General features: G+C 50.2%; 9 protein-coding genes across 9 annotated transcripts; 3 read left to right on the top strand and 6 right to left on the bottom strand.

Moving 5' to 3' along the window:
• Nucleotides 1-170: 170 nt before the first annotated feature.
• Nucleotides 171-494, bottom strand: N7515_002191 (uncharacterized protein; the record flags this gene model as incomplete). Its single annotated transcript, XM_056662935.1, has 3 exons — nt 171-211; nt 274-326; nt 376-494. 3 exons carry the CDS (start codon nt 492-494, stop codon nt 171-173), a joined length of 213 nt encoding a protein of 70 aa, XP_056525048.1.
• Nucleotides 495-1,091: 597 nt separating this feature from the next.
• N7515_002192 (uncharacterized protein) lies at nt 1,092-3,407 on the top strand (the record flags this gene model as incomplete). The annotated part of the gene is made up of 4 exons (XM_056662936.1): nt 1,092-1,795; nt 1,854-2,528; nt 2,607-3,082; nt 3,145-3,407. The coding sequence occupies 4 exons, from the start codon at nt 1,092-1,094 to the stop codon at nt 3,405-3,407; spliced, it is 2,118 nt and encodes a 705-aa protein (XP_056525049.1).
• A 1,430-nt stretch (nt 3,408-4,837) lies between these two features.
• Nucleotides 4,838-5,095, bottom strand: N7515_002193 (uncharacterized protein; the record flags this gene model as incomplete). The annotated part of the gene is made up of 1 exon (XM_056662937.1): nt 4,838-5,095. One exon carries the CDS (start codon nt 5,093-5,095, stop codon nt 4,838-4,840), a length of 258 nt encoding a protein of 85 aa, XP_056525050.1.
• A 598-nt stretch (nt 5,096-5,693) lies between these two features.
• On the bottom strand, nt 5,694-6,128 carry N7515_002194 (uncharacterized protein; the record flags this gene model as incomplete). Its single annotated transcript, XM_056662938.1, has 1 exon — nt 5,694-6,128. The coding sequence occupies one exon, from the start codon at nt 6,126-6,128 to the stop codon at nt 5,694-5,696; it is 435 nt and encodes a 144-aa protein (XP_056525051.1).
• Nucleotides 6,129-8,084: 1,956 nt separating this feature from the next.
• Nucleotides 8,085-9,732, top strand: N7515_002195 (questin oxidase family protein; the record flags this gene model as incomplete). Its single annotated transcript, XM_056662939.1, has 5 exons — nt 8,085-8,247; nt 8,300-8,602; nt 8,664-9,017; nt 9,074-9,481; nt 9,542-9,732. The coding sequence occupies 5 exons, from the start codon at nt 8,085-8,087 to the stop codon at nt 9,730-9,732; spliced, it is 1,419 nt and encodes a 472-aa protein (XP_056525052.1).
• Nucleotides 9,733-10,778: 1,046 nt separating this feature from the next.
• N7515_002196 (uncharacterized protein) lies at nt 10,779-11,965 on the bottom strand (the record flags this gene model as incomplete). The annotated part of the gene is given in 3 exon segments (XM_056662940.1): nt 10,779-10,936; nt 10,948-11,913; nt 11,926-11,965. 3 exon segments carry the CDS (start codon nt 11,963-11,965, stop codon nt 10,779-10,781), a joined length of 1,164 nt encoding a protein of 387 aa, XP_056525053.1.
• A 128-nt stretch (nt 11,966-12,093) lies between these two features.
• On the bottom strand, nt 12,094-12,333 carry N7515_002197 (uncharacterized protein; the record flags this gene model as incomplete). The annotated part of the gene is made up of 1 exon (XM_056662941.1): nt 12,094-12,333. One exon carries the CDS (start codon nt 12,331-12,333, stop codon nt 12,094-12,096), a length of 240 nt encoding a protein of 79 aa, XP_056525054.1.
• A 443-nt stretch (nt 12,334-12,776) lies between these two features.
• Nucleotides 12,777-13,679, bottom strand: N7515_002198 (uncharacterized protein; the record flags this gene model as incomplete). The annotated part of the gene is given in 2 exon segments (XM_056662942.1): nt 12,777-13,328; nt 13,341-13,679. 2 exon segments carry the CDS (start codon nt 13,677-13,679, stop codon nt 12,777-12,779), a joined length of 891 nt encoding a protein of 296 aa, XP_056525055.1.
• A 924-nt stretch (nt 13,680-14,603) lies between these two features.
• N7515_002199 (SNF2-related protein) lies at nt 14,604-15,047 on the top strand (the record flags this gene model as incomplete). The annotated part of the gene is made up of 1 exon (XM_056662943.1): nt 14,604-15,047. One exon carries the CDS (start codon nt 14,604-14,606, stop codon nt 15,045-15,047), a length of 444 nt encoding a protein of 147 aa, XP_056525056.1.
• Between the last annotated feature and the right edge of the window lie 37 nt (nt 15,048-15,084).

A 15,084-nucleotide genomic window follows, 5' to 3' on the forward strand; every position in this document is an offset into this window, starting at 1 on the left:
CTAACCCCTTTGAGTTGCCGGATGTTGACCAACTTCGAGATTCGTGGACAGGATTTCGAGGCATCCATTACTTTATAAGGTGCGTGCATCAACTAATAAGGATGTCCCGATTGTTGCGAGCCCGCGAAATTATGGTCGTTGATTTCAGTCACGTTATATTAGGTATGCATCTAGTTGTTCCTGCAGCAAGAACCGAAGCACATATCGGCGGCTATCGTTGCAGATTGTTAGCTTTGGGATCTCTGTTTCAAAAGTCCTACTTTGGATGCTTACCATTGAAGTTAGGAAGAGACTTGGGTCTCTTGTGGCTTTCTACGCTTGGTTGTCTATGTCCAGTCAGTACCTTGATACTATAGATGCTTAGGAATGTCTTACTTTGGGACCAATGTAATTTCAGACCTTGAATCATCCTTGATCTCGGGATCTTGGCCAAGGCGCCTGGCAAAGACAGCCTTGAGATGATCATATCGGCTCATTTCTCGGCTGGCTGGCATGTTCGCGGATGCAGGGAAGTGAATGATATCGGATGGAAGTATTAAGTGGAAGCATACAAATAGGGCTTGTTTGACAGTATATATACTTCTAGGTATTCACTCCCGCCGCCGAGGTCCCGAGGTCCTTCCTGAATAGGACATTGTGTCCGAATGATCTTATATTTGTTGACTCATTAACTACGTTGAAATTTCTCATATCGATACATGGAGATGGAGATAGGTGCCGTTGGCCGATGCCCTGTGGCCTTGACACTACACGTGGTTTGCCAGTTCGCCGATCGGCGGATGACATCATACGTATCCAACCCCAGCTAGTACAGTGGCCGGCGAGCGACGGCAATATCCACCTTAGCTGGGCATCGGCCGACAAGTCTCGGGCAATTAATTATTCATACCAGAATCATACGCAGCCCAATAAGTCTATTGGCTATTGCAGACACTGGTGACTGGGGTTTCACCTAATTTGAGAGATTTTCGGCCTCTGATCTCGGCCGTCAATCATCTTCCGTTCGCCGATGATATCTCCACTGGGATGATCGGATAAGATGCGCCTAAGCCCACATTATTTGCGTTCGCCGACAAAGCGACATAGCAATAATGTCCTCTCCTCTCTCCTCTCGGCCATATCGGTCAAAACGTCAGCGCCCGTGTGATCAATGCCGTGCACGCAAGCTGGGATGCCAGACCGACGGCGGAGGTGCCTGTCAACGATGCCGATCGGCCAAGTTTGACTGTACCTTTGATAGACCTCCACCAAAACGACAGCGAAGTTCGGGCAGCTTTTCGTCCTTCGCTGCACAGGGAGCTGGAGAAAATGCACATGCAGTTGTCTCACAACTATGCGACACCCAAGTTACCCGCGAGTCTAGTCTGGCAAGGAGCGTCTCGCAGAATATCGAACCGCAATTCCCGTCTCTTAGCCTTGATCCAAACAACACCGGTTTATCTCCATCCTCTGGTATTTTAGTACCAGGGAGACCGCCTCCTACCCAGTTTGTGCAGAGCATTGATCAACTGGAAAGCGGTTATGCCCAGCTTTTTGGCGCCTCGGCTGAATCAGACCCGTGGTTGTTGCGACACTGCTGCTTTGATGACTCCGGCATGAAATATTTTTACAAAGTACACTTTCGCAATGCTGGAGGGGTCCCTACGGCGCAAAGAATTCCAGTACACTTCATGATCACGAGTGAGGACCTCACCGCCAGCATCAAGCATGAAACTAGGGCTGGAGTCGGGGAAGCGACACGGGAACGGCTGAACTATCTCGTGCCTCCTGAATATGGAAGGAGATTAGTGGCACTGTAAGTGGTTCTCCCCTTGATTTGAAGTACAGATATGATGATGCTAAGAAGAAATCAGGTTCGTCAAGTATGTCTTCCCTGCTCTGCCAGTCATTTCCCGCTCCCAGCTAGGCTTGACTGCCACCTCATACCAGCTACCGGAGCTGTCGGTATTAGAAAAAGTCCCCGTGCATCTTCTAGCAGCTATCTATGCATCCGCATTCCCATTTGTCGCCCATGATGACTATTTGTGTGTTCTAAGTACCTATCATGAGCCGCCCATCGAGACACTATGGCGAATGGTCTACGAACTCATCACCGAAGAAATTCACAGTCCACGGTTAGCCGTGCTGCAGGCAGCATTGCTGTACATACATCAACAGCCGGGAGAGGAGGCCCGCCATAAGACCTCCGATACCCCCTTCTTGTGGTCCTTCGTCGGGCAAATCGTAGGGCTAGCCTGCTCCCTCGGCCTCCATATCGAATGCCGCATGTGGGGAATTCCGGCATGGGAGAAACGTCTTCGGCGGCGGTTGTGGTGGGCCGTATATGCCGAAGACAAATGGCGCAGTTTATTGATGGGTCGGCCACCATACATCCACCCCGCCGAGTGGGATGTAAGTGACTTGGACGAAGGTGACTTTCTAGTAGGCCCGCGACAGGGATTCTCAACCAGTTCCTGTGATACGGAGATTCCATTTCGGTATCTGGTCAATCTCACACGAATCGGCGAAGAGATCCATGATACATTCTAGTAAGTTCCCAGCTCACAACTGATCTCTCTTCGTTTCCTGCACAGGAGGAGAGGATCTTTGCTAATTTTGATTACTAGCACGCTCCGAGCGTCCCAGCTTCTCAACGCAAACTTTGTCGCCTCCGCCGAGGTTGGCCGAGAACTATTGGAAAAGTTGAACGGCTGGTATTCCTCTCTTCCACGGACCTTCCGGCTACCCAACTGGAGCAAATCAGTCAACGGGCTAGCTCCATATCCGACATCAATACACTTCGCCTACCTCTTGCTCGTGGTCTATGTTTACCGCGCGATGCTAAGACCCATGGCAAGGTCATCTGAACCACCACTGATATTCGATTTGGAGGATATGTCGGCCACATCACCACTCAACATAGATGAGTCCATGCTAGACTTTATGGATTTCCCGGAAATTGAATCATTGCCCGAGATCGCCATTTCCGACGAGTTCGGTACCGGTGAGGCAACTCTACAAGCAGCGGAGAAATGCGCCTCGGTACTGGTAAACTTCACGCGACGACTGACGTCTAGTGATTTTACGGGGTTTTGGTATTCATGTAAGTAAAAAGTGCCGCAATTTCCTCAAGACTTACTTGCGATCGTATGCTGATACTCACAGGGTCCCGCATTGGCTTCGCTGCAATATCAAACTATCTTATGTTGCTGCTAGTACAGGCTCCAAATACGGCACATGCGGCTCGGGGAAAGCATTTGGTGGACTCATGGCTACACGTTCTGCGCTGCCAAAGTCAGAGCTTCCCACTTGTGAAACTTGGGCTTGCGAGATTAGATGCGCTTCATTGGGCTGGTCTGGGGAATACATTCGTGCTCCCTCCGCATGTTCAAGAGGCATTGGTGAATCCTGATGTACACGAGCCTTGATTGCAGGGTCGTCCGGCAACATTTCCGCTTATATATCAACTTCGATATTTAGTTTTCTAAATATAATCAACAAGATCTTCTGACCAGTTGTCAGTGTCCCGCCAACTGGTAAATTTCCCGCCATCATCAGCTACGATATTCCTTAATTTCGGGTAGCGATGTCTGGCAACCTAGGGGATGTACACAGGCCCCTCGTGGGTTTTTCTGCGGACTTGTTCCCGCTTCTAGCTTCCACAGCATTCCACCCTACCACGGCACATGTCACGGTGTCCCTCAATTAAGTGCGGCCAGCTCAAAATGGTTGATCTGCGCTAATGGCTTTGCAGTGGAGCTTGGAAAGAGTTACTCAGTGTTTATCGGCGAAGCAGATTTCGAGAATGACTGTAAATGTGTTTTTATCCTTGAGAACCATTATGGGCTACTGTTTCCCCCTCGGAGCGTGAGCTTCCATGTTGTGCCTCGGCCCATGGATAGAACAGAAGGAACCGGGCTTTTCTGAGCCGTTCCCATCATCGCCATCAAAGTATTCTCTTCGACGCTCGTTTCGACTAGATTTGCCAAATCACGCAGAGTAATCCCTTTGATCTCTGAAAGGATTAAGGCAGGGCGCCCATTGAAAGAGCCTTCACCAAATAGAGTCGGAATCACGGTCCCTTGAAACTTTGTAGCTTCTTGTAGGCAGTTATCTCTGCGCGAAAGTAACGCTCAGCTTCCTGTTTGTATTTCTGTTGCTTGACGATGACTGTCCCTGGGAGTCCAAAACGGGGCTCCTCGAGTTCCAAGCGGTATACGGTCGGATGATGCTCATTCAAAAGCGTATCTTTTGTCACGGTGATACATTTTCCGCCAAAATGAAAGACCTGTACGAGCTTAGACAAATCATCTAGATTATAAGCATAGATGGAGCGATACCGGAGATTTCCCTATTTGAAGCATGTTATTCATGGTGTTCAGGGCAAACTGCGAGGAGAAGGTTAAAGAAGATTGGTCAAAGAAGGGCGGGGATGGGAATCAGGCAGGCACTGTCGTTGATTGTACCAATGTACGCCTAATGTATGCCGCAAGAGCTGTTCTACCCGTAAGAGGGGAGCATCGGGCAAACGGCTGAGTCGAGACCCGGACTAGTAAGTGCAGAAGCGCCAGAAAAAGCTTTCCCATGGGACCATGAGGTGGTTGAGATCCGTCACATCGGCTTCACTTTCTAACGTGTTTGAACATGTTTGACGTAAGAGCGGCAGCCTGAAGGCCGATATTAATCAGCGTCCGAATGTCCGTCATTATGAGGGAGGCCCCGGAACTCGTCTGCTGCTAAATTTGGGGCCAGACTATCTAAGTATCCCCACAAATTACCCCAATAACTCATCACATGGAACTGAGCTAGGTACTAGTATCCATCCATCTCCAAGTGCCTAAAGGTCCACGACCTGCTCTCACAGCGCCAGGAGACTCAGCACATGTTTTTCATGCCTTGCAACTCCCACGGCCTCCAGCTCCTTATCAAGGATATCCTTACGAGGCAGCCCTTTTCCACCAGCTTCACCACCACCACGTCGATAGTCTCGTACTTCTCCCACGCCAGCCTTGTCATCACCGCCGCGAGAAGGGCCCGGGGTCTGGCCGTAGTGCTGTTGTTGAATGGTCCAAAGTGCATTGTATGGTGGGCTGGCGTGGGCGAAGTACGAGACCATGGACGCGGTGGTAGTGAAGCTGGTAGAAATAGGCTGCTTGGTAAGGGTATCCTTGATGAGTAGCTGGGGGCGGTGGGGATCGCCAGGTATAAAAAACATATGCTCGGTCTCCTGGCGCTGTGAGAGTAGGTCGTGAACCTTTAGGCACTTGGTACTGGATAGATAAGACTGTATCAGAGGCAGACCTTACACATTAAATTCGGACTGTCAGTGGATATGGAGTTGAGACGCGTCCAATCTATCGAGCCCTCCGAGGAAAGATACTCTCGAGCCTTGTCCGAAACTGCATGCGCAATTGTATTGGAGTTGAGACGCAGATCTTGCATGTCGAGCCCACAATGGTAGAGTGAATGGTCGCGTGCGTTAAACGAGATGTTGAGGATTCGTATCGCAGGTCAGATTGAAATATCGCGTGAATCGAAGCTGCTTGTTAACCCTCGCTTCCACCTCCATACTGATTGGTTCGCTTGGAGATGACTAAGCCCACAGTGTAAACTGTAACTCCGTAGTAACGTATTTCACTACCTACTACCGTGGCTGCAGAGATGCGCAGCTACACGGATGAACTGGACAGGCAGGCCAGGACCAGGAGGGAAGTCTATGAAACCGTTGCTGCGAAGATGGACAACCTCGTCGAACATTTCAAGAACCCAGAACAGCGCCAGCTGATGAAGAATATAGCTCGCGGGCTCCTGACTCCGTAGTTGGTGTTGTTGTTGTTGTTGTTGTTATATTTAACGCCCAGTGGGTCGCAGGTGTAGAGGTTGTCCATCTTCGCAGCAACGGTTTCGTAGACTTCCCTCCTGTTCCTTGCCTGCCTGTCCAGTTCATCCGCGTAGCTGCGCATCTCTGCAGCCACGGTAGTCTCATGCACGCTGCGACCTTTGTTTACGGGGGGAGGGACGATGCCGTAGATGCTCCTCTTTTTGGCGGCGTGGAGTTTAGTTGGGGGCTGGGGATCCTGTGGCCGAGTGAAATCGGCCGTTTCGTTGTCCGCGGTCGGACGCGCCGGGGTGTGCGGTTCCGCGTCCATCTTTCTTAGACGGAAAGATCTCGACAAGCGAGCTGATCCACGACGAGGCGACTCGAGATCTTTCCTCCGTCTAGGTGTGCACGCGGGTCTGCCGTCGGCACACGCTGCGCTCGAGGAGGCCAAACTGAGGTTCGCCCTACGGCTCAGGGTCGTCGACGAAGGACACCCCCTGACTAAACGCACCACCCTCCCCAGAATAGCACGGGGGACAACTGCGGGCACGACACACCGGGCCAGAACCAAGGTCCAGGTTCTAGGAGCATTACTCCCGCAAATCCCGAGACCAGTCCTGACCCGACCACACTACACCCCGGGGTGTAGGGACGACCCCACAGGAGGCCTGTCGAAGGAGGACGCCGCGGCGGCCTTCATGCAATGGTGGAGGGGCCTACCTGATGACCAGGTGACGGTTTTCTCGGACGGCTCTGAGCAAAACGCGGGAGGGCGCAGGGTAGGTTACGGCTTCGCTGTATACCAGGCCAGGCACCTTATCGCGTCGGGGCACGGGGGTATCGCATGTCTTCGACGCAGAGGCAATCGGTGCGTGGAAAGGACTCGAGCAGGCCATCGCCATCCGGCCCAACAGCGAAGATCTGGCTATGCATCGACAGCACCTCCGTCATATGGTGCACTAGGGGCAATGCCTCAGACTCGTCCCAATGGGCCTTCCTGCGATGCCACCAGGCCATGGAGTCCCACGACGTCACCCCCAAATGGGCCCCTGGGCACATGGGGATAGTAGGCAACGAGGAGGCCGACCGCCTCGCGGACGAAGGGGCGCGCTCCGAAGCTCCGACTGAGGGCCCGGAGGCACAACCCACAGTCAGTGGGATACGCTCCACGTTTAGACAACTCTGCAGGCAGGCCCGGCAGAGCTGGTGGGACGAGGCCTCCACAGGGCTGTCCTCCTGGTACCGTCTCTGGGCGGACTCGGACAGCTACGAAGTTAAGGCACTGCCTGAGCTCAGCCTCACGAGGGCCACGCTACACCGCTGGCTTGCGATACGCTCCTCCCATGGGGACTTCGACTGGTATCACCGACGCTTCAAGCATGAGAAAGCCACACTCAGCACAGGGCAATGTGCTCAGGGCTCTTATTGCGCCCGCAGGAGCAGGTGAGTGTGGCGTCCTCGTGCTTGAAGCGTCGGTGATACCAGTCGAAGTCCCATGGGAGGAGCGTATCGCAAGCCAGCGGTGTAGCGTGGCCCTCGTGAATTTATTTCATTTGCTACTACAGTGTATTGGCTTTAGACCACTGAATTCCGCTTTAATAACTGCATATCTTGATTTCCAGGCTTGTCACTACCTAAGTAGAACCATTTTTCGTATCGTCCACGATCATGTCACTTCATCGACATTCCACCCATACCCAAAACCTACACTCCTAGTTTGACATCGCTGCGTCGTTGAACAGACCTATAGTAAAATTCACAACGGATATTGCGTGGGGCAAGGCAAACACCAGATCAGACGTGGCACGTGTGGCAGTGGGGTCATTGGGGCAATTCGTAGGGATACCTATAGCCTTGCCAGTTGGCGGGAGGCTTACCAGTTCTCTGGAAGCCCGTCTGTTGATGTGCTTTCTCGAGCGATCTCCGACTCGAGCCGCAAAAAAAGAAAATAACAGGGGGAAGGATGAACGACTCACTTTTACAGGGGTCTAGTACGGTAAACTGCCGTCCCTAGTGCAGCGTATCCAGTTTCTTTCAGGGTGCACTCTCTGGTTGGCTCGGGACACCCCAGCTTGAGATGCGGGGAACGGAAAGCGAAAGTGCCGGCAGCTCGGCACAGAAAGCGGGGGCCATTGAAGCCCTACAATGAATGAGCATGTGCCTGCAGATGCTTTTCAAGTCAAAACGATGGACATTCCAAAGGCAGGATTGGGTCATTTGACTTGTCAAAGTCAGCCTTGACAGCACTACTGTACTACACCATATCTATAACGTGCAATTCATCATGGCGACTCCCAAGCGTATCCAAATCAAACCCGAGAGTCTTCCATCCACGGGGATATACCAAACGCATCCACTGCCGACTGAGACGACCGCAAAAGTATCGCAACTTCTGCAACAGAATCATGATAATTATCATATATACATCCACAACCTTGGGCTTCATAGTAAGCATGCCCTCACCTAGCTGGGTAAGCATGCGTTAACAAATGTCCTTAGACCATATCGCACACCACATTCTAGCACTGTATGCTCTCGGGGCGACTACAACCCAGCTTGCCAATGCCTACAATCTGGCCACAGACTCGCAAAAGCCAACTCGAGAGCCCGATGCGCGCCGAGTTTCGGATTTCGCCGATCCGGCCAAATTCAAGCTATGCCTTGGGAGGGGAAAGTACTATGATGAGTACTTTGCCTTCTTTCAGAAAGAGATCTCTGCCAACGGCGTGGCTGATACCGTCACTGAATTTCTATTCAAAGGAGACGACAGGGCTGAGGATATGTTGTACCGGTTCTTCAGCGGTAAGACTCCGATTCTGGGAAACCTAAGGTCATCTCACCACTAACAGACGGGAGTGAGAAGGGTTCCTACACTGTCCTATCCATCTAGGGTATGCCATCGAGTTCGACCAGCCTGTGTTGGCAGCCGAGGCCCTCGCTATGACTGCCGTTCATGAATCGTCATTTGGGGAGATTCTGAAGCTCGTTGAGCAGAATTCCCACATAGTATCCGAGTCCAAAGGATTAGTCGAAATCCAAGAAGAGATCTATAATAACGACAAGCTACGAAAGGCAATGGACTATGAGCATGGGACCTTCCAGATCAGAGACGGGCTATTAGAAAATGCCAGAACAGAGTTCTTGCACGCAATAGCTTCTTGGAAAGCAAAGCCACATGAGCTTGAGGAGAAGACCGCCGAGTGTCTCAACGCCGCTAGTAAGCCTCCACATCTAACCTGTGAAGAGGTGCACATCAGTTAACCGCCATGGAAGTATATTGGACGACACTAGCCCAGAGGCCCGATAAACAGATTCGATTCGATTTCTTCCTTATGCACTCCATTACTGCAGGATCCTTCTGGCCCGTGTTGAACAGTGTTCCGTGGATTCCACTCTCCGCCAAGTGCCGCTTGTTGGAATGGAAGGGCCGTTCAGACTTAATGCTGTACTGCCAGTGTGGCGCGCCTCGCCCTATCCCGGAGGAGATGGTCAGGTATAAGCCCGTCCGGCCCTCTGGCTGGGAAGACGTCTTCGTACGTGCCCGTGACTACGCAGACGATGGTCACCTAGCCAAATTCATTCGTGCGTTGGCCACTGCTGCGCAACTGACGAAGCCGTTTGCCAAAAATTCAAGGTTCAAGCTCACGACTGACCAGCAATTCTTGACTCTCGCTCATATGGGTAAGCTTTTGTGAACACTAGTTATCATACTATCATACCAGGGACTGATTGATCGCACAGTGGTCGATTCCGGTGAGCAGTTCAATCGGGAGTCCGTTGCCAGAGAGACAGAGATGGTCAACGATAAACTCGAATACCCTCGGGTCATGTCAGTCGAAATTCAAAAGGTCACAGCTCGTTGGCCTCGCCATGTGGGCTTTGCCGAGTCGTGGTTCCATGTTCCAGCTCGCAAGTCGCAGTCGCAGCTGTGAAGAAGAATGATACGTAGGGTTACGCACTACGCAGTGGTGAATCTACGTTGTAACCGTGATTTCAATGGAATCCATAGCGGACAGTACCTGTTCACGAATACTAGGTTAGCAATACCCTCATTCTCTTGGTGTTATTCAGAATTCACGTTATAAAAAAGATATCATTCCAATTATTCGAAACAGGAGGATGGGAACATAGATGATAGTGGAAGGTATAGCCTTAACTAAGGACCATTTTAGGAAAGTCAGGCGAACCTAACAACAGACGACTAACATGGTAGCCGTATGATAGCACGAGTCCATGCCAAGACAACAAAGAATTGGATTCAGGGAAGAATAGGAAAGTACCTAAGACATAAGATAGAAATAGAATAATAAAATAGAAGGCATATGTGATAATAGGTCGGCAAAAAAGAAAAAAAAGTCATCGCCCTGGATCGACCGGAGATCAAGCGGCACTCCGATTTCCTCTTTGGGCGATACGGAAGGACAGCGGGTTGGTCTAACGGCAGGAGGATAAGAATAGGTGGTAAGAATATGAGAAGAGTGGAGAGACTTAACCGCCGGACCACGTGCCCGCTGTCCTTGAAGGGTCTAGCTATAAGTTCCCTATAAGGGAAGTTTGGCTACATGGCAAACGATTTTGACTTATCCACACAAGTTGTTTGACCGTTCCATCGTATTTACCTTGAGTCCTTGACGAGGATATGCTATGCAGTGCAACTTGGAGCTTTGATAGGCGCACGCCCTTGTCTGTTGCGATGTTGACGGTTGCTGAAGCCTATATAAACAACCATATGAGGACCTGGCAGATGTTATCATCACCAAAGTTGGAATGTCAGGTCGGCACTGCTGTTGCATAAACGCTTATTCTTCAGTCGGTTGTAGAAGAGCTGCTTGTAATCAATATCAGGACAGATTTGAGTTCGAGGTCAGCGAATTAGCCATTTTTCTGATGTGGGTTTCCTAACAGCTGCAATAGTATAATACATGTGCGAGCGGCCACCAACCAGGAGGCCAGCAGGAGCGATATTGTGGTTGTTAGACTAATACAAAAAGTCCTCCGCATACTCCTCGTACTCCTGCATGAAGTCTACCATGCAGAACTTGTCGTTGAGCTGCTTTTGCCATAGAACGACATTACCTGCATCAATGTATCCATTCTTGAAGGCCGCGAACAATTTGAGTAAAGCGGGATGAACCGCTGGTTATCACCCGTTACCATAGCCCCTTTAAAGGCCTGGTAAACGACATCACAATCCTGGGCCAAGTCGAGCACCTCGCATTGCCCAAAATCCAAGAGATAGAGGCCAACGGCGCGGCGCTGCAAGTCCGGCGGCTCAACAAGAGCCGTCGGCGCGTCTATGGCCGATGTCCCAAGCACGAATTCTACATCATCACCGTTTATGCCGGCACCCCAGTGTAAGATTGCATATGCCTTTCCCATTTCATTCGCAAGCGCGACGGCATTGACGCCAAGTTCCTCCATAAACCCGAGGTAGAGAGGGAAATTCCTAAGCGGGGCTGCGTTGTCAAGATTCATCGGACCGATAATCTGGCCCAAATAGATCCGGGCGAGGCAGTGCTTGTTTTCCGGCTCGTTGAGAAGGGTCTCAATATCAGCGGTGTCAGGATTTCGATCGCGACTATAGATATGAGTAATAAGGGCTTTTCGTACAACCTTCGGCAATGGAAGAATCCGGTCCATTTTGACGACGTCCCCGCGTGTGCGGTAGGCCGGGGGCATTTTCGGAAGGACTTCATCCCAGAATGTGTGATTTTCTGTTCTGGAGATGAACTCGTGAGGTTTGGGGACGTGGACCAGGCTGTGTGTCGCATGCTTGTATTGATCAAATGCAGCCGAGACAGCGCGGTGGACTAAAAACTCGTGCCGGAGATTTGAGGATTGTGTTTCATTGCCTGGATATTCTTTCTTGAGAACGAGCGCCTGTCCAACAACTTCAAAAATGGCTCCTTGTAGGCCACTCCCGATTTGATTGATTTTTTGCAGTTCGGAACGAAAACGCGCGCTTTGAGACCGACGGCTGAAGGAAGAGGTTGTCGAAATGACGGATTCTACACTGAGCGCTCGTTTGAGAATCTCTGATTGCGGCATAAGTCCGAGCTCTGTGGCCTCTAGGTAGAGCCGAGCAATTCTAGCGTCTCGTGATATGGACGAGGCTCCAGATTAACCTGATTCATCGCTGCTGTTGAGCTCCCGTCGCGAAGACATGCTGTTGAGACTTGAGACTGGTGGACCGTCCAAATGCGAGCACTGTAGGACGAAAAAGACGTGGCTCACACAGAATGATGAACAGAGGATTGAGGCCTGAGGGCGATAACTTCTGATGGCTGTTCAAGCTATGTTATGGATGGGGAGAAAGCAGCGGCTTCCAATTCAGGAAAGTACTCGAATCGTGCTCCCGAGACTAGCACCTTTTGGGTGTTAGTCTCCGTAACACGACGGCAAGCGGGGCATCGGTAACCACGCGGCCACGGCGCCACGCCCATTTGTCCCCCATTCTGCGCGCCGACCGCATGACCGGCTGCGGTCCTCCGCTGCCCCTTCCGGCATAGCGTGCCCTGAGGGGCACAGATCATGTTTAGCGCCGCAGACTTATCTGATTCTCAATAGTACTAGTTACCAGTACTCAGATCTTGAGAGAGAGAGAATCCATTCCGATTGATGGCGAGGGACTTTTATGTTTTGATCCTGGATCCAAGCACGTGTACTTGATTCTATGGGTATTTGTGTCCGTGAAGAAGCCACAAACGAGATCATTGACCGTCAGCATGATGGCCTTCTCAGGTGCTAACCAATCAACTGAGAAACAGCCATAACAACATAAAAAACACAAGAATAGTACAAGTGGAAAGGGGAAAGAAACCTGATCCGTGAACCACTCACTGAGACAGTAATCACAAGAAATTGATAATTCTGATGAAATTACCCGAATCTCTTTAAAATAATTACTATATAGAATTAGAACGTAAGACAAGAACTCAAGATAAGAACGTAGAGACCAGGCCACACCACCAACTCTTCAACGGCTGTTCGAAAATTGCATGTCCCACCCCCACACGGCAATCTTCTGTAGCCATTCATTGTCAATGATCACGTCGGTTTCTCGTGGTGTTTGGGGATCTCGTAGGAAGAGGAGACGAAAAGGGATGACGAGGGGACCTCCAGAAAGTTTTACTTCGTCATTTTCGTTTTCAGACACCTCAATGTGTTGGGAATTGATAGATTTGCCGTTAACGGTATCCCATATCCATAAGTCAATAGCGATCATTGCTCGCTGGCGACTGAGTTTGATTGCAATCACCACATTTGCATTCCCTCCTGGGTCAAGCCAAAGGTCAACATCTCGTCGAAGTTTCTTTCGCGTTTCGGATGCCGCAACTTCCAACACAACCGAGGGCCGCTTTGGACAGCCGCGAGGAGGTCGCCTTGGCCCCCAGCCCATATCTGCCTGTTTTTGGAGGCCATTTACATCGATATCGACTCCTTGGTAGTCGTGTATGGCTTCGTCAAGTCCCATTCGTGCCAGGGCCTTATCGATGGCTCTGTGCACCGCGAAGGCAATTTGGGTATGCTAGCGAGGAACCATCTTGACAGTGAGTGTTTTGGTACTCGGGTTGAAAAATGTTCGGAGTGAAGGAATTAGGATAGTATCCGAGCTGAGGAAATCCTGGTTGAAGGTAGTGGGATCAATGGAGAAGATGATGTATTCTGTGATCTCAGTAGTTGGCTCTTGTTCGCTCCTGCCAGATCCAGTATCGATGTCGGAAATTTCACGAGAATAGCGCATTGAATCAAGCAGACGTTCACGTTCGAGGGTAAGTATTTGAGCAAATTGATCTTTGTCTTCATAGCCGTACCGTCTAACAGATAGAGGCAGACCCTCCGAATCATGGTCTTGCTCATTTTGATAAATATGGGACATTTTACATGATATCTTGATTCCCAGAGAATGTGTCAAGATAAATCCCAGAAATTTGCCTTTGATTCTCTTCTTAGCGCAGTTTAAGCACTTTATATAATACTGCGGGACATTGAAGTTTCATCTTTCCACGTTTCTCTTATAGATCTCTAAGAAAAATAGCTGTAATAGTGACGGAATAAAATCAATCGACGTTAATTTAGCGGACCCGAACCAGAATATAGATCTTAGTTTTTCTAAGGAACCCTAGAGAATTACTAAATGTCAACTTTGTGGTGACTATAACCCTATGTAGTAATAATTGTGGTTGGATCTATCTAAGAGTTCCACACCGCTCTTTTGGCTCAAGTGACATAATTCCGTGGCATTACATATAATCCATATCCGATATGGTGTAATCCAGGGGGACAGCGAAAAGACCACGGTTGTGCGTGGTGTTGTGGGAGATAATCGTGGTGATTCCGTATAGGCGTTTTCATAGATCTAATTAGGACTAGTGCCATATGTCAAACTAGGTTTAGCGCATGATTGTCCCGATCTTGCTGCATATCTATTATAAGCCCGGCGGCTTTATCGTGGGCGATGTTGACTGCCAAATTTAGACTTTTACTGCGAACTGATTATTATCATTTTTGGCTCGCAATGGTTAAGTATCGTACGCTCCCCCTCTACCTAGATCTCAATCAAGCTTTCCCCTCCCCTTCAAGAGGTCTGCTTCGGCTTTCGAAGAGCCCCTAGACAGTGAGGTTGCTCTTGTACGCTTGCTTTCTGTGACTGCCAATCTTGGTTTGTTCTCGCTGACATTGTGATACAGCCGGCCATACCTCATTATCACTCATCATTTCGCCTTCCTTACACTCACTACGCAATGATTTATCAAGTCGGCATACCCTAAACTTAGCATGGCTCCTCAGTCGAAAGGCAAGGATGCACATACATCCCTTAAGAATTTCGGGACAATCAATCTCTCCGCAGGATTGCCCTAATACCCGTCAGATCATCATCGACTTCTTTCTTAACCGCAATAACAAGTTTGGCTTTGCGAAGTCTGCTAAAGTCCCAACTAGCCTTCACTACATCCGCAACTCTGCGGTTACCCTCGCTGTTAACCATTCCGTCAAGTACTCTGCCATCCTCGCAGAGTCTCCACCTGACCTCTCTTCCGCTCATATGGAACCTGGGAATGTCTTTGATCTTCGACATTGTGGTACATTTGTCGGCTTCTCCTATCTCGCTCGCATGACCTTGGTCGACAGAGCCGCTGTCCCGCGTGTCCTGCCGAATACCCGTGTCCCTATGCCACAGCTTGACGCCTACGAAATCGACGGCGAGGCACTCCAAAAGTTCCCGATCTGGTCGAAGGTCTCCTAAACTGGCAATATGCCTGATGCACCCCGTTTCTTCGTCG

Source organism: Penicillium bovifimosum (assembly GCF_028826915.1).
Source record: "Penicillium bovifimosum strain IBT 22155 chromosome Unknown utg000002l_segment0_segment0, whole genome shotgun sequence".
Lineage (NCBI taxonomy): Eukaryota > Fungi > Ascomycota > Eurotiomycetes > Eurotiales > Aspergillaceae > Penicillium > Penicillium bovifimosum.